Genomic DNA, 19,188 nt, shown 5'->3' with positions numbered 1-19,188 from the left:
AGATTCCGAAATTCAAAATGTTGACTGTAGTAAGAATCTTTGTGTTCAACATCTTTGTATCATGTATACTAAGGGTTAAAATGTGAAACTGCATTGCGTGCAAAGAAATAAGCTAAAATAAGTTATTTTTCTTGTAAAGAATTTGCTGACCAAAGAGGAATGCACAGATGTTACCTTGGTCCAGGCACAAGCTTATCTTGTGTCTGACCTCTGACCATCTAAGGCTCCAGTATGTGAATTTATAGCCTTGACTGAAATTCCTTGTCTAGTAACCAGCTGCTGTGTACGTGAAGACGAGGGTATAAAAACCCATGTAAAGTGTACAGAAATTACTGCTGACATACCATGTACTTTGTAGCATGTCTCCATGCATGTAAAATAAACCTTTTTTGCTTATTTTTATCTGCGTGATTCTTCCAGTATATGTTAAGAGTGTTAAAATCTTTTGACATTTCTGGCGCCCAAGACCGTGGGGCCACCTCTTCACGGTGCGAATCGCATAAGAGGGACTGAAAAATCTGTACAGGAAGGGGAGAACGAATCTCGGGCTCCCTTGAACGGAAAGACCTCCGACGAAGAAGTCGTAAATAGAGGCCAGTCACTCTTAGATTCGATCCGTGGGAGGGTGACGAACGGGGCAGAAGGACCGCAGAAATGCAAGCGTAACGTTTTTTTTTTTCTTCCTCTTTTTGTATTCTCTTTTTTTAAAGAACAAAGGGGACTAGTCATAAGGGAATCGTCTTTTGATTTAATTTTACAAAAGTATGATAGAGATCTCAGGAAAAGGAAACTAATTTTTCTCTAAGATTAGAAAAATGGGAACAGGGAGTAGTTGCTGTAGTTGTAGCGACCGCTCAAACAAAAGGACCGAGGATGAACAATATATGTTCAACCTACATCCAAAGAATTTAAAATTTCTAAAAAAATGGAAAAAGGATTGAGTTTAGTGGAAATCTAAACAAATTAGAATGTCAAAATTTGGTAAAAAGTTTACGTAAGGATGCAGGAAATAAGGTTAAAGATCAAAAGAGAATAGGATTTCCCCAGGCTCAGAAGTGGTTAGAGGAAGCTAATAAAAAATAGAGAACAGCTTCAAAACAAAAAAACTGGTGACTCGAGAGCAAAAGATACATTTTTCATCCAAAAGGATGATAATGAAACATCTGCCGTCTGTCGCAAGGCGACGGCCCCACCCTTATATCCAGACCCGGAAACCCTTAAAACCAGTCCACCTCAGTATCAGGAAAGTGAAGAAGTGAGCCAAAGCAAAACCATACCTCCCGTAGTTTTACAAAAGCAGGTGGATGACACACTGGACCTACGAACCCGTAGTATAGACAAATCAGAATGGAAACAAAAGGAAACCGAAGTCAATTAGGAGTCCACAGAGTATCCCCTCATAGAAGTTGCAAATCTGCAAGCGGGTACGTCCGGACAGGGTCCCACCATTTTAGTCTATCGACCCTGGACGCGGGAAGACATTCGAAAAGCCGTAGAAGGAATACCACACCCTAGGTTAGATATGACCAAGTTTTGTGAGGACGTCGCAGGCATGATGGAAAGTTATAAGCTAAATGCCGTCGACAAATTTTGGGTCCCGACTGGCACTTGGTCTGTGGGGACTGGGATCCCATAACCAGAGTAGATAATAAACCACTTGCCCGCAATTCGGACTCATACCAAAAGCAGGTCAAGGATTTACTAGACCGTATTCTGGACAAATGGAAGCCTAGGACAGACTGGACCTGTATCAATAGATGTGTACAAGCAGACGAAAAAGTAGACAACTATTTGCAGAGACTTACCCAGTGCTTTGATAACCATAGTGGTATGCAAAAATAAATAATCAGTCAAAAGAGTCCTCATATGAACAACAACTAAAAAAATGCCTTTTTAAAAGGGTGTAAAAGTGCTATTAGCAACTTTGTCCAAAAGCATATGATAGACCATCGGACGGCACGTCTGCAGCCCCTACTGGAGTATGCAAGACATGCAGAAAAATATTTAGAAGAAAAGAAAACAATCTCAAACCTTTACGGTGAGTGAAGATGGGACACTTATGCTACTGCAAGGTCTGACTAACAGGGGTAGAGGAAGGGGCAGAGGCAGGGGTAGAGGAAGAGGGAATGTGGGATATTCCGAAGATTATGAAGGCAGACAAAAAAGAGGAGAATGTTTCATATGTGGTAAAAAGGGACATTTTGCAAGGGATTGCCAGTCTTCTGAAAAAGCTAAAACCACCCCGGATCATGGGTCAGCATGACTTATATGATGGTGGTGAAGGTGAATCAGACCCGGATAAAGAGGCTGATTGGCCAGAGTCAATAAGACAGAGTGAAGAGGAAGATTTTGAGGACGCAAACAAAGAAGGTAAGGGTGAATGTGCAGGATGGGAAAATGAAATGACTGATTTTTCAGAAGAAGGTGAATATCAGGTTGTTAATTTAACAGCGCTGGCTGTAACTATGCAGCTAGAGGCACAACCGATAATCACACTTCAAGTAGAGGGTAAGAATGTAGAAATTTTGTGTGATTCAGGGGCCTCCAGGACCCTGCTAAGAAACTCTGCAGTGCCATCCGATGTAACTTCTGATGACTGTGTATTAGTTAAGGCAGCAAATGGCCGCATTTATAAGGAACCATTATCTAAACCTTTATGGTTCATGGACACTGAAACTAACCAAACTATCAGGTTTCGAGTCATTATCTCCAAAATTTGCCCTGTAAACTTATTAGGAAGAGATTTAATGCACGTGTTTGGCATAGCAGCTGTACCGACTGCATCAGGGATTCTAGCCAAATGAGTAGAAATTCAAGATGTTATGTTACAAGTGGGGCAGGGTGATTTACATTACTGGTACAGTAATGATCTTATTGAAACAGGACCACAAAGTGTGGCCAATGAGTTAACTAACCTAGCTTTGAGAAAATATAGTACGGCTATTCAATTACCAGAGGCTGCCAAACAACTACTGTACAATGTATTACAGGAAAAATGTGGGACCTGATCCCAAGTATGAGGAGCAATTTTTTAAACACAAGGTCACAAAAATCCTGTTACAAAATCTCTATTGGGATAAATTAGGAAATTCTGCAGTTACATGCAGTCTTACAAAAGATATGCAGTTACTTTTTCACAATAATTCTGTTGCACATGTCTCTGCAACAAGGGAAGAACAAATGGCATGGTATCTGGTGGGGAGGAAAGTTACTGAATGGGCCAAAATGATACCGTAACAATTGGCATGTAAAGGAGTTCAGGTACAAAGACTGAATTGGGTCACCCAGGCTAGAACAACAGTGCACCTCCACGAAGACAGGCTAACGCCACCCGGGGGAGGGCCATTCTGACTATGTCTCCTAACCCCGCAAGAAGAATTAAAGTTACAATCAGTGCCAGACTCCTTATGGTCCCACGGACAACACGACATTGGGCTAATAAAAACAGCAGGACAGGTTAAAATAACTCCAAAATCCGATTTTAGACCTCACAAGCGTCAGTATCCATTAAGTAAGAAGGCAGAAGAAGGCATTCTACCAGTGATCACGGCTCTACTGAGAGCTGGGGTTTTAATTCCATGCACAGATTCACCGTGTAACACACCCATGTTCCCAGTAAGGAAACCGGACGGGACATGGAGAATGGTACAGGATCTGCAGGCTGTAAATGCTGCTGTAGTGCCAAGGGCTCCTATGTTCCCAGATCCATCTGTTTTGTTAAATGATATCCTTCCCACGGATAAGTATTTTTCTGTTATTGACATTAGTAATGCATTCTTTTCTATTCCCCTACAGGAAGATAGTAGGTTTTGGTTCGCTTTTACGTTTATGAGTAAGCGGTACACATACACACGACTGCCGCAGGGATATTGTGAAAGCCCTACAATCTTTTCGCAAGAAATGTTGACAAACCTGGCACAGTTTCAACCAAAGCATGGCTGTCATCTACTATTGTACGTGGACGACATCTTACTGGCTGCACCCACGGAGGCTGTCTGTGAGTCCGAAACTATTCGGTTATTGCATTTTTTGGCGAAAGAGGGACATAAGGTAAATAAATCTAAATTACAGTTTTGTAAAACTGAAGTACGATATCTAGTATGTACCATTTCAATTGCTGGTAGACAACTAGATAACTGTAGAAAAGAAGCCATTTTACAGGCACCAATGCCCAGCACAAAAAAAGAAATTATGTCATTTTTAGGAATAACAAATTTTTGTCGTAGTTGGATTCCCAACTATGCAGAGGAAGTAAGTCCACTTTCAGAACTTATTTTCGCACTTCCCATGGCAGCACATGACGCGCTGCAATGGACGGATAAGGCAATACAGGCATTTACTAGGGTAAAACAGTTGATAGCAGGATCTGCAACACTTAGCTTCCCTGTCTATACAAAACCCTTTGTTCAGACAGTAGATTGTAAGCAGGGCTTTATGACATCGGTTCTGTTGCAAACTTATGAGGATAAGTTGAGACAATTAGCTTTTTATTCCAGTAAATTGGACACAGTGGCACGATGTTTGCCACACTGTGTACAAGCAGTAGTCGCATCCGCACAGGCTGTGCAAGCGTCTGCAACCCTAGTTTTGTTTCATGACCTTACCTTACGAGTACCGCACTCTGTCGCGGTAATACTACTGCAGGATAAAGTTACCTTTCTCTCTCCTAGCAGACACTTATCCTGCATGACAACGTTACTATCACAACCACACATGACCATTGAGCGATGCACCACTCTTAATCCAGCCACGCTGTTACCTACAGCTAACGATGGTGCCCCTCACGTGTGTTTAGATTTAATGCACTCTAATGTCTTACCCAGACCAGACCTTAAGGACCAACCTTTGGCAAATTCAGATTGGACCCTGTTTGTAGGTGGATCAGCACGCAAGAACGAGGCAGGTATCACACAAGTAGGGTATGCAGTCACAACTGAGACTAAGGTACTTGAGGCAAAACCCCTCCCCAGGAACCTGTCCGCACAAGTGGCCGAATTGATTGCTTTGTCCAGAGCATGCACCATCTCCAAGGATAAGGCAGTTACTATCTACACAGATAGTCAGTATGCTTTTTCCCACGGTCCATGTCTTTGCACAGCAATGGAAAAATAGGGGAATGGTTACGGCCTCAGGAAAGGAAATAACCCACAAGGATTTAATCCTTAGCCTCTTACAAGCTGTCCAACTGCCACGGGGATTGGCCATCTGTAAGTGCGCAGCACACACAAATGCCAAAGATCCAGTATCACTTGGAAATGCACTGGCTGACAAAACTGCAAAAAGTGTAGCCTTAACCTCTACTTTTGCACTCGAGACCACACAAAAGGAACTTTACCCTACAGATAAATTTGATTTACAAACTTTACAGGTAATGCAGGAACTTGGTACAGTTCAGGAAAAACAGCGATGGATTAAATATGGGGCTATTCAAAAGCAGGGAGTTTTTGTAGGTCCAAATGATAAGTATGTCTTGCCAACAAACCTTTTTACGTATGCCTCATTAGTGATGCATGGCCCATCTCATCTGGGCCCTGCTGCTATGGTTCAAATAATCCAGCAAATTTTCTGGACCAAGGGCTTTATAGCGTGCGCTAAACGATTTTGTTTATCGTGCCTGCTTTGTGCACGATACCATGGTGGTGGGGTGCGGATCACCCCAGCAGCTTTCCCGCTGCCTCCGTATCCATTTCACACAATCTGCATGGATTTTATTGAACTAACTCCTGTTCAACAGAAGCGATTTGTGTTGGTCATTATTGACGCTTTTACAAAATGGGTTGAAGCTTTTCCGGTAGCACACCCAGATGCACTGTCGGTAGCCAAGGCCCTTACAAATAACATTATCCCTCATTTTGGGCTACCTACACGCATCTATTCTGATAATGGCACACATTTCGTAAACCAAGTTATTCAAAAGCTGGCCGCCGTTTTTCAGATAGTTAAAATATCATTGTGCCTACCACCCACAGTCAGCAGGGTTGGTTGAACGCCATAATGGCATTCTCAAAGGCAAGTTATGTAAACTCATGGCCGAGACACATCAGTCTTGGATAAACTGCTTACCTCTGGCACTCCTGTCCATGCGTACCACTCCCACCGCAAAAGGGGTCACCATTTGAACTATTATACGGGAGACCTTGTTACGTCCTGCAGTGGCAAAATCTTTTGCCTGCGGAACGTGAGGGGGGTGAAGAGGTAGCAGATTACATGAGGAAAATGCTGACCAGAACTAACACTTCTTTAACGAATGATTGTTTTTCAGATCAGAAGAACAACAGGATCCTGGAAGTGAAACCAGGGAATTGGGTCTGGATTAAAATTGTCAAGAGGAAAAACTGGGCCTCGCCAAAGTGGGAAGGTCCATACCAGGTTTTGATTGCAACACCTACAGCAGTCCGAATAAAGGAAAGAACATCGTGGATCCATCTGACACACTGTAAACTGGTAAAACAGTTTGAACTGGACAAAAACTTGAGTTCCCCTGAGGAACACTGATTAGTAGTAATCTTGTTTTATATGAATATCTGACTATTGTAGCAATGCAGAGAAATACCGGAAGGGAGCAGCCTTTCCCACAAAAGCATTCCAAAATAATTTTGTTGTTAATAAGTGTGATTGTTACTTTTCTGTTTTGGCCGTTCTTATTTTCAAACAAGACTAGCCAAATAAAGAGAGACGAGAATATGGCCTGGCATCCGCCTTTTAATACATATCAAGCTATTAAGTATGCATATGCTCTATCCTTTAATGTTTCAAATTGTTGGATATGCACGGCTATCCCTACTGTACATGGTGGTCTAATGTTAGGTACAGTCCTTTTGGGGGCAAATGATACATGGACTAATTTACTATTTAAAACTTCAAACGTAGCCTTAAAGGACAAAATAGCATTACCCCTCATGGGTCGCCAGAATGGAACTGTATGTTTTCAAAGACTCGGTAAGATTAAGGTTGGATGGAGTCAGTGTAATGTAACAATAATTCATAACTGTACAATAGATGGGCACTGTGCAACGAGTTTCAAGCCTATAAGAGTGCTTGTTAATAGTACAGGGCTTATTAATGGCACAAGTTTCTTTGAAAAAATGTTATCTGTGTATGATCTTTTGTTTAAAGGGCTGCAAGATAAAGGAAATCACTCTATTCCAGTCAATATTACACTTAAAGTAAATGATTGTTATTTTATCTGTGGTAAAAAAGCATACAAATGGTTACCAAGGAATTGGTCAGGCAGTTGCTTTTTGGGTTATTTAGCACCAGCTATAAGACATACATTTTCTCTTCCCCAAGGTAAAATACGAAATGTACGTGCTGCTAATAAACCTGTTAATCCCGTAGGTAATGTTGATGCATCCTGGATCTATCACCACGATTTGGCCCATAGTAGCAGCAAGGGGCTATCACACATGGACTTGGGCGATGATGTTATTTCCTGGGCTGGTATTCTTCCAGCTTATGGGACAGTAAAATCCATTTGGGAGCTCAGAAAACTGTCAAAATTGTTAGAAACTCTGAGCAATGCAACTTTTTTCTGTGCTAGAATTGGTGACGGATGAGTTAACTGCAATGAGGACTGTAGTGTTGCAGAATCGTATGGCGCTCGATTTTACCCTAGCGGCGAAAGGAGGTACTTGTGCTCTTATCCAGGAGGAGTGTTGTTCGTTCATCCCAGATAGCGAACATGATATTGACAGTCATCTAGAGATCCTACAACAAGTTTCTGAACTTACAAAACCAGGACAGAATCCATTAACTGACTTTTTCCAAAATTGGTTTGGAAATTGGGGAACAGTACTTATGAATGTCTTAATTGCTATATGTGTTGGTGCCATTATATTCCTACTGTTGGGTTGTTGCTGCATTCCTTGCATCCGAATGATAATATCAAATGTATTGTCTGCCAATGCAACTAAAGCTTATTATTCTGAATATACAGAACACGAGTCATGCGAAAAACTGTATGAATAAAATGTATTACTGATGATACAAAGTGTTGTTAGGGGGGAAATGTAGTAAGAATCTTTGTGTTCAACATCTTTGTATCATGTATAGTAAGGGTTAAAATGTGAAACTGCATTGCGTACAAAGAAATAAGCTAAAATAAGTTGTTTTTCTTGTAAAGAATTTGCTGACCAAAGAGGAATGCGCAGATGTTACCTTGGTCCAGGCACAAGCTTATCTTGTGTCTGACCTCTGACCATCTAAGGCTCCAGTATGTGAATTTATAGCCTTGACTGAAATTCCTTGTCTAGTAACCAGCTGCTGTGTACGTGAAGAAGAGGGTATAAAAACCCATGTAAAGTGTACAGAAATTAGACTGCTGACATACCATGTACTTTGTAGCATGTCTCCATGCATGTAAAATAAACCTTTTTTGCTTATTTTTATCTGCGTGATTCTTCCAGTATATGTTAAGAGTGTTAAAATCTTTTGACATTGACATTACAGCATCTTCTACCCATGCTGGACAAGAAGGCTTGGCTTGTTACTCTGGACCTCAGAGGCATACCTGCATGTCCTTATCAGACAAAATTGCAGAAGATACCTCCGATTCAAAGCTGATGCAATGCACTACCAATTCTCTGCACTGCCCTTTGGCTTATCTACTGCGTCCAGGGTCTTCACAAAGTGCCTGGCACCAGTAATTGCATTTTGCAGACAAAAAGGAATTCAAATATATCCATACCTGGACGACTGCCTCATTCAAGCAGAGACAAAGGGCATTCTTCTACAGCATCTGGCGTTTGTAAAAAGGTTACTAATTTCTCTAGGATACACAGTAAACTAAAAGAAGTCAAAACTAGTGCCCTCACAACAGATTATATTCCTGGGTGCCAGCTTAAATACAACTGCCCAGATGGCTTACCTCACGCCAGACAAGTTGAACTAACTCAATATTTTCAACTACTGGCAAAAAAGTCCCATCTCCCTGCAAGAAAAATTCTGCAGGCCTTGGGATTCGTGGCATCCTGCATACTACTAATACCATATGCCAGACTGCATATGAGGAAATTACAATAGTACCTAAAAAGTGTTTGAACTGAACACACTCACAGTTTAGAAGCAGTAATACCAATGATTCCCTGCCTACAACAGGTGTTTCGATGGTGGGCACAGGCATGTCACCTAAACAAGGGTCAGCCTTTTACCCTACCCACAGCCAGGCAGAGTCTATCAACAGATGCTTCGGATTACACCTGGGGAGCACACATGGCAGGAAAATGCATTCAGGGCAAGTGGACCACAGACCAGCTGCATCTTCACATCAATCAAAAAGAGATGTTGGCTGTTCAAAATGCCCTAACAGCTTTCAAGGACCTTCTGCATCCAGGACAATTATTATTAAAGACAGACAGACACCACAGTAATGTGTTACATAAAAAAGGGGGCACTCATTCTTATCCCCTATGCATGCAAGCCATGACCTTGTGGAACACAGCTCTAACGTATCGAGTTCACCTGCAAGCACAATTCCTGCCAGGAAAGAAGAATACTCTGGCAGACTATCTAAGCAGAAATGTCATGGACCCTCACGAATGGAAATTGAATCCACAAATGTTCAGCATGGTAACGAAAAACTGGGGATGCCCAGACATGGATCTTTTTGCCTCCCCACTGAATTGCCAACTACAAAAATTCTGCACAAGGACTTATCGCAAACAAGCATGGAAAGTGGATGCTCTTTTGTTCAGCTGGGAAAACCTAAACGTTTATGCCTTCCCACCACTGCCTCACCTTTCAAAGGTACTCCTAAAAGCCAGACAAGAAAAAACACAGATGATTCTGATTGCTCCAGACTGGCCACGCCAGCACTGGTACCCTACCTTAAGGAACTTGGCTCAAGGCCCACCATGGATTTTGCCTCAAATTCCACACCTTCTGACTCAACAAAACAATCGGATCCTGCACGGTCAGCTCAAAACCCTAAACCTGGCTGCATGGCAGATTCATTAGTCAAACAGGCAACACCTCTCTCTAAAGCTGTTATGGATGTCATTTTGGAGGCCAGGAGGCCTAGCACCAGGAAAGCTTACTCAGAAAAATGGAAGAGATTCTGTGCCTAGAACCAGGCTCAAAACCTTGACCATCTAGTTCCAAACATTCCTCAGATTTTACAATGCTTAACTGAGATGCTGGACAGAGGCCTATCCTTCTCATCAATTAAGATCCACGCCTCTGCCATTTCAGCACATTACAACACAAATCCTCCTTTATTCTCTCATCCCTTGCTAAAACAGTACCTCAGAGGGGCTAAAAACATAAGACCACCCCGGAGAGCACCAACACCAACTTGGGACCTCAATTTTGTTTTGGAAAAACTAACTCTGCCACCTTTTGAGCCAGCCAATACAGCCAATCTAAAATTTTGATCACGGAAAACAGCTCTGCTCCTGGCAGTAACTTCGGCATGAAGAGTCTCGGAGCTACAGGCATTAATGGCAGTGGAACCTTTTATAATTTTTCATCAGGACAGGGTTTCTTTAAGGACAACCCCTACCTTTATGCCAAAGGTGGTATCTAGTGTGACTCTTAACCAAACCATCCATTTGCCAACTTTTTATCCAAACCCCCAAAATAAAGGGGAGAAACTTATGCATTCTTTGGACATACACAGGCAGCTATGCTTCTACTTGGACAAAAATGCTTTCAGGAAAACTGAGCAACTGTTTGTAGCATATGCTGCAGGATCACAGGGCATGGCTATCTCAAAGCAGATTATATCCAAATGGATAGGACACTGTATACGTTACTGCTACACACAGCATGGATAATCAGTCCCAAATAACATTAGGCCACGTTCCACCAGGGCAACAGCTACTTCAACAGCCTTTCTCAGAGGAGTACCTACCAAGGAAATTTTGGAGGCTGCAACTTGGAGCTCAGTGCACATCTTTACCAAGCATTACCACCTGCCTCTTTACTCTAAATCCAGAGCAGGATTTGCCACTGCAGTTCTGCAGGGCCTCATAGCCAATCCTAACTCTTTATAGACCAGCCACCCAACCTTAGCTTTGGGAGTCTACCCAAGTGTAATGACTGCAGCAGTATAACACGAGGAACATAGTACAGTTTTGTACCTACCATAAATGTAGTTGTTTGAGTGTTCACACTGCTCTGAACTAGCCGGACTTATCTATACCTTTCTATCCTATACAACCTTTGTGGTGTATTTGCTTGTAACTGAAGGTATTGTTTTTATTTTTATATGTATATCTTTTATTAGCAATATGTATTGCCTACCTACTTGGGGGCACTTGACATCTGGGGCACGAAAAACTGAAGAAAATGGCGTTGGATGCATCTTATATACCCCTGGCGCACTGACGTCAGGGAAGAAGCGACAGCAACTGATGCCGGACCAAGACTTTGGAACTCTGGCCGACTACGGGACCGCCTGACGGCAGGATAACCCAAGTGTAATGACTGCAGCAATGTGAACACTCGAACATCTACATTTATGGTAGGTACAAAACTGTACTTTTGCCTCCTCCATCAACAGGCAACTTCCCTCCTCCTGCAACAGACTATCGAACCTCAGGCTACTGCAGCAGATGCCTGCTCAATTTCCTGGAAGGGGATGTTTCTCTATGCATTCACCCCCTTCCCTCTTGTTCAAAAGGTCCTGCTGAAGATCCAGCAGGACAGACCAGAAATCTTGCTGGTGACTCCTTATTGGCCAAGACAGCATTGGTTCCCCCTCCTCTTAAAGCTATCCAAGGGCAATCACCACAAGTTACCCCTCAGAGTGGACTTTCTCACACAGCACAATGGAACCCAAATCCACCCACAGTGGCAATCTCTTCACCTCACTTTGTGGGTGATAGGATTCTGATCCCTTTCAGACACCTTTACAGCAAGGACATGCTCACTGTCTTGCAGGAGGCCAGGAAACCAAATACCAGGAAAACTTAACTACCAAAGTGGAAAAGATTCTCCATATGGTGTCTCAAAACTCAGTTGGACCCAGTGCAAAGTGAGACTCCTCTAGTATTGTCTTACCTATGTGAATATTGCAGACAGGGTTAGCATTCTCATCCATTAAGACCCATTTGTCTGCCATCTCTGCATGTCTTCCTTTGGAATCCCCCTTAGCTTCCAGACTCGCTGCAAAGCTGTTCTTTAAAGGGGTACTTCATCTCAGACCACCAAAGAGAGCCTCTCTCCCTCCATGGGACCTGAACTATGTTTTAGAGAAGCTGACACTACCCCCCTACATCCCTAAAACGTTGCACATGGAAGACTGTCCTCGTGGCCTTGACCTCGGCTAGAAGAGTGTTGGAGTTGCAAACCGTCATGGCTAGTTCCCATCTTCCTAGTATTCCACACAGGGTAACTCTTGGAACTAACCCTTCCTTCATGCCCAAGGTGGTTAATGACCTCTCTTTAAACCAAGCCATCCACTTACACACGTTCTTCTCCAGTCCACAAGGAGACCGTGAGAGAGTACTTCATCTCCTGGATGTGCACAGACAACTCAGATTCTATCTGCACAAAACCAGGTCGGTCAGACAGGCTGACCAACTGTTTCTCCTTCCACCCCAAGGCTGTAGGAAAAGCAGTATCTAAACAAACAATTTCAACATGGATTTCCAAAGCTATTACCTTTTGCTACAGACACCACGGGAAATCCTGCAAGGTACTGTCAAACCACACTCCACCAGGGCAATGGCTTCTTAGGATCTTTCTTCAAGGGCTTGGGCACTTCCAGTGTACTTGAAACAGCCACTTGGTCTTCTCTGCATACCTTCACCAAACATTACAAGTTGGACCACATTTGTAGGGCCAGAGCTGGATTTGCCAAGGCTATCCTCCATGGATTCCTGGCGAATTCTACTAGGCCACCTCCCCCTTCCTCACAGTGATCTTTGGCACTCACCCATATGTACAGAAAACTGCAACATGTGAAAAGGACATAGAAAAGTTGTGTAAAATCTTACCGTAACCGTAGATGTCCTCTCTATGTTGCAGTATTCCTTCCCACCCACCTACCCCTCCTGTTGTATGACAGGTCCCTTTTTGCATGGTACAGGACTGGCCTTACCCTTATTAGGACTGGTTCCGACTAGGGCGCTCAGTTCTTCAGTCTGATGCATGCAGACGTCACTTTTATGGCCCACACACTGCTAGCCACGTCAGATGTCCCACGCATCATACAGTGACTGAAATCTTTTGTATACTGGCCAGGCATTTGAGTAGCAAGAGGAGAAAACCCATATGTATGGAATACTCCAACATGGAAGAGGACATATAAGGTTATGGTAAGATTTTACACAACCTTTCTGTTTGTAATGTATAATGTTGGTGACTGAGATTGTGTTGCTATGGTTTATTTTCATTTATATAAATGTAAGATTGCTTATGTTATATGATTTTTTTAAAAATTTTATTTTTAAAAAAATATTTATATATTTGTGAGAATTAACTGTCATTTTGGCCTTTTGTATGCTTCTGTCAGTGTGTCTACTGGCCATTTCAGCTCGCTTGCCATGTGTACCCCTATTTCTTGTGTGTTTGTTGTCAGGGTGTGAAATGGCTATTGCATAGGAGAATCCTCCCAGCAAACATATACCTCTATCTTGGCATCTCAGTTTTGTACTGGAGAAGCCGATTTGTCACCTTTTGAACCTGTCTCAAACTGAATTGAAGTACAGTACTTGTAAAACTTTTACATTTTGCTCTGACATCTGTAAGTTGAATATCTGACTTGCAAGCTGTCATGGGTGGGGGAGCCCTCTTTCTTGTTCCCTAGAGATAGTCACACTGCAGACCTAACCCCACATTCATGCCTAAGGTTGTCTCGGAGTTCACTTTGGATCAAGCCGTTAATGTCCCAGTTTTTATCCAGAACCAGAAAACGGGATAATAGATACTTCATATGTTGAATGTGCACAGGCAACTCTGTTATTGACCTTGACAGAATCAAGGCCTTCAGGAAGACTGGCAATCTATTTCCTATACAGAGACTTAGGAAGGTCAGTTTGTGTCTAAACAATCTCTTGATGGTTGTCCTGCAATTGTGTTTTGTTACTTCCACCATGGTACAACTGTTCTAAGCAGGGTTAGATCCCATTCTACCAGGGCCTTAGCTTCTTCAGTGGCATATTGGAAAGGAGTGAACTCTAGAAACGTTCTAGAAGTAGCTAACTTGGTCCTACATGCTTATATTCGTAAGCATCATTGCAAACGGCAAACTCTATTCCCTCCCTAGGTCCGGAGCAGGGAACCTGGATGAGTTACAGCTTTTATTGAGATTGTTGTTGTAGGTAGTCCTTAACTGGATAAGTAGTTGTGGTTGTTGCAGGATGAGCTCCCCGGTTTTTTTTTTTTTTTTTTTTTGGACAAGAAAATACTGAAAAATTTTAGTCACTCTGGCTTCTTTTATACTTACCTGTAAAAAGGAATTAGTCTATCAGCAGCCAGAGTAATTGTGTGGGAGGGTTAAAAGTATTTGGAAGCTGGCTGAGTGCTGTATCCTTGGCAGGATGCAATCCATAGGCTACTACAGTGGTTAAGAAGTCAAACATCTATTATGTGTAACTTACAAAACTGTACTTTCTCACTCCTACATCACACACCACTATTTTACCTGCTACTGATCACCGCCATTGTATCTAAAACCTTTCTCCTTTTATAAGGCTTGCCATCCCTGAACGCACATTTTATCCAAAAGACTAAATCACTTCTTTTATCTGTAATCTTTCAAACTTTTCCTTTTTCAGTTTTTGTAAAAACCTCTTTAGTATGCAGATAATTTCTACTTCCTCTCCTTTATACCACTTGTACATTATCAAACATATAGCCTCATTCTTTATGCTGTTAGCATTGACTGCCACTTTTTTAACATTAAACCTTTTTATATATCCTTCCCCCATCTTCAACCTTTGGCTTAATTTCACCCTGACCCCCACCCTGTTTTCAGAGTTTGCATCTGACTCTGCCTTCATCCTTGTCCAGTGCTGATTGTGTTGTATATATTTTTTTTTTATGACTGACTGTTTCAATCCTTCCTTTACTTATCCATGCTTTTCAATTTCACCCCCATAACTTTTGTCTTTGTCTACCTCTATTGTCTATTCTCACTTCATTTTCTTCCTGACTTTCACTGTCTTGCTGTTCTGTGTCTTCCTGTTCTCGTGCATTAATGGACATCAAACCAAAGGTGCCCTTCACCTACACATGTTCTACACACCATTTCACATTTTTAAATGCATCTCCATACTCCCCACATTTTTTCACCTGTTTTGAATTAAATATTCAGCACCACGAAAAAAAAGTTTGTTTGCTCCCGATAAATGTATACCCCCCCACCACCACCACACACACATTTCCATTTAACATTTTACACTTGTGTGTTGCATTTTATTATTCATCACATGCACAAAGATAACTTTTCCTGGGCCCCAGTGAGTACTCTTCTTTCACCATATAGTTAACTTTTAAATTAATTATCTTCTTAAGTTTCTGTTCTCCCAAGCAATAGTACTACTTTCCTTTCAGTTACATTTGTTTAGATTTTGAAAATGTTGATTCCAGGAAACATAATTTTTTTCAGTTTCATTCATAAAACAAAAATCATTTTACAGTGTTTCATTCCATAATGTCTTCAGTTTCTAATCCTATGAACCTAAAGGCAAAAGTCAGTGTCTAGGCTTGTATATCTGTTAAGGGTTTTATTTTTTTAACTTCTACTACTGGTTGGCTTACTGGCATTTCCGCTCTTTCTTGGATAGCCCCTTATATTACCACCTCTGCCAGCAACACACTGTCTCATTCTGAAGAACTTTCCTTGCTTCCTTTAAAAAAAAAAAAAAAAAAAAAAAAAAAAACCTGACCATTGTTGCTTGCGTCTTTTTCTGAGATTGCACACTTAAAACTGGCTACTCCACCAACCAATTGTGTCTCCCCATTTCTTTCATATTCGCTGCTTCTCGTTTCTGCTGATGCTTCCACTGAAAATCTGCCAAAAATCTGACCTGTTACTCTCCACTTTTTAAGTACAATATGCCTAACCTTTTCTTCAGCTTTCTTATCCTCCAGTATAGCACGAGTGAATGCATTTTAGGAATGATCTGAGGAAAAGCTGCCTTGGAAAAGACTGAGGATTCTTCTACCTAATGTAAACTATTTCATAATTGAATGATACAGATGAATAAAGATCTGCTTGGATGAGACACCCTGCTTGATTTTGGAGTATTGATTGGTTATTTTGTAACAGTCCATGAGACACTTGCCATGACAGTGGATATTTATAAACTGTTGTAACTTGTGTAACTACCCTATCCTGTTAGATTTGTTTTTTCTTTCCTAGTGTATGTAATTTCTGCGTCTTCTTCCAGGTTGGTATCCTGGTCAGAAAGGGGTCTAAAGGGAAGGGTTTTATGACATTAGATGGTCTTAGGGGAAAGACCACTACAAAATCTGGAGGGGGGGGGGATTCCTATACGAGTCTGCTGCAAACCATACTTTAAGGCACCGCCATATGTCTACTACTAAGCATGACTATCTGTAGCAATCTCTTTACAGATGAAATTTCTTGTACTTCTGTGTAACTAATCTTATTTTGCGTTACAGGTTACAAGAGTGTTTTCCTTCACTAAAACTCCAAAACGAACTCTGCAGAAAGCACTGATAGTAAGCAGCACCCCAGATGAAACAAGCCCTGTTCGAGGTGGTGAGAGTTTTATTGGCAGTCTAAGTAGCTCATCAACCTTAGCAGTAAGTATAGTTCCATTTGAGTGAGTTTGTCACGGCTGAGAAGTTCACGTATATTTCAATGCAACTTTAATGTATAATTTTATACAGTTTGTAAGTTAAGTTCTGTTTGGTCTTACTCCCCATCAGGCTTACTGGCACCTCATTATTCCATCCACAGCAACACAGAGATGAAAAACTTCATAGACTTTCTCAATACTAGCATGCAAAAATTAAAAGTGCTTTGCATTGATCATCTCTGCTGTAGTAGTAGTCATAAATCATGGGAATTAGCCATCAAGTATGTATGTATCTGTATGACTGGCTAGACTCAGTTTTGACAATCCCTCAGCAGGTTTATCATTTCCTCATGCTGCAGATGTCAGACTGATGCTGGCTACAAGGGAGAGAGCAGCCCATGCCATCATTGTTTTACCATGAACCACAGATTTTAACAGTATTTGTCAAAGAATCTGCTTTCCAGTTTCCAGAGTGATAAGTACCCATTTGAGAACCTTGTATCTCTTATTTTGTATCATACTGCTTTCTTTTATTGTGCTGTGCTGATGTTTTAATGTACATTGTCACCATTTTGAGCTAGATCTCCCAAAGAACAGTGATGCCTCCATGAAAAAAAAAAATACCAACACGTGACTAAAGTAGGGTCGATCTCTTCGTGGGACTTCATATTCTGTCTCTTTTTTTTCACCTGTTCTTATCCCCTATGCCTGCCAAACATGAAGCCTCCCCATCCCTAGTCAGACATGCATTTTCTTTCTCCAGTCCACTTGGCATGCTGTCTACTGTTAGTCGAGCTATCCTGAGGAATCTGTCATTCATTTAGCTATTGGGTTACTTTGTTCTCACCAGCATCACAAGTATGAAGATATTTATTTTGGGGCTTAATCCCACCTCTCAGGGGGATAGCCCCAGCATGCTTTCATCTTGCAAGCACACACACCTTTTTGCTTGCTACAAAGGCAATCGCCAAGCAGTGGCTTGAGCCCAAACATTTGCCCCTAGAGCACACATTTGCATGGTGTCTCCTCCCTGGCACTGTGGCAGTGTGCTTAATGGTCTGCCACAACCTTGTCCTCTCCTACCAGCTCTGTCAAGCACCAGAAGTGTTAATCAAACTTGGATTACCAGGGCCATATTATGTGCTTTATCTCTACACAACAGGAGCTGGCTACTTTTAATATTGGTCTTTGTTAGGGTCCTGACTACCCAGTTGAAACATAGTGATGCTCTTATTCCAGAAAGAAGAATTTTTTTTATATCCTCACACCTTTGGACCATCAATCCTCCCCCAAAAAGATGTGAGCCCATTAGTTCACCAGCAGTGGGATTTCGCCAAGGTCTGCTAAGGTGAGACTTCTCCAAAGGGGCTGTCATTTAGGTAGACATCAGGGTATCTTTGCTCTTAACAGCAACCCAGCTATGAGCGCATTATTTTGGAAAGAAAGGTTTGAGAAGGAGATCAGTTTGCTAGAGACCTACTTAGGCCACCAAAAGCTCTTGGCAATAGGCCAAGGGGCTTTTACCTGCTCAAAGTTAGCTGGTCTTTCCTCCAAGATAAACCTTTAGAAGAAAGATGTAAAACAGTGGGAGAAAACAGAAGCCCTGAAAGGCACTTCTGAAGTGGGTGAGGTGATCAATTCTTTAAATGCTTTTGTGGCACCATTAGACCTGCACACGCCTGAGGACTCTGATTCAGTGGATGTGCTGCTAAATCCAAAAACTGAGCTGTCTGTCGCTGCCCCTTTGGAGGCTGATAGCAGAGTAATGCCTTCTCAAACCAACTAGGTGCCAACTCTGGAACTTATTATAACACATTTGCCTAGTGGTCTCCCACTGCTGATAGCTGGTCTATCGTTAGAATTAAAAGAAAATACATTTCTGGGGAAGATACCCCCCCCCCCCAAAGTATAGGCACAAGGTAACAAGTCCATTTGCCTCTGCTAAAACATCATATAGGCCAGCCACTTCTCCAGACTTTAATGATCCATTCCCCCATGTTATCAGGAGTCAGATCAAGAGACCTACACACTGGAATAAAAACAACAAAATTGACTTCTAAGTGAAGAATTTTTATTCTACATTATATGGACCTCAGTTTTTCATCTTCTGAAAGATCCTTAATAAGCATTGTACACCCAGAAGTCCTTTGTTCTTTTCATTACATACAAATATTTCAAGCAAGGGCATTAAGTTCTTGTACCAGATCAAATGTACCAAAACAGTTGTTCCCATAAGTGTCCAGGCTGTTCTTAAAATATCTAAACTAGTGCTTGCTTTAATGTGGTTTGGTAGTCTGTTGCATGCATCATCTACTCTCTCAGAGAACCAATTAGTAAATTTTTCATTCCTATAGAAACATTCCTAGTGGTAATTGTTTCTAAATGTACTTATGTACCTGAATAAGATCTCCTCTTAAATATCTACATGAGAATACAAGTTCATGTATCTTAGTCTTTCATAATAACTTAAATGTTC

The 19,188-nt window shown here is 41.7% G+C and overlaps 1 protein-coding gene across 1 annotated transcript in view; it reads left to right on the top strand.

Moving 5' to 3' along the window:
- Positions 1–19,188, top strand: part of ECT2 (epithelial cell transforming 2) — a 1,537,379-nt gene that overhangs the window by 1,506,561 nt on the left and 11,630 nt on the right. Inside the window, exon 22 of the mRNA XM_044070772.1 lies at positions 16,573–16,716. Within this exon, the coding sequence (XP_043926707.1) occupies positions 16,573–16,716 (144 nt within the window). The remainder of the gene's footprint in view (positions 1–16,572; positions 16,717–19,188) is intronic.

Source organism: Protopterus annectens, chromosome 4.part1, assembly GCF_019279795.1.
Source record: "Protopterus annectens isolate FY-2018-M chromosome 4.part1, PAN1.0, whole genome shotgun sequence".
Lineage (NCBI taxonomy): Eukaryota > Metazoa > Chordata > Ceratodontiformes > Protopteridae > Protopterus > Protopterus annectens.
This window is presented reverse-complemented; position numbering and strand designations above follow the sequence as displayed.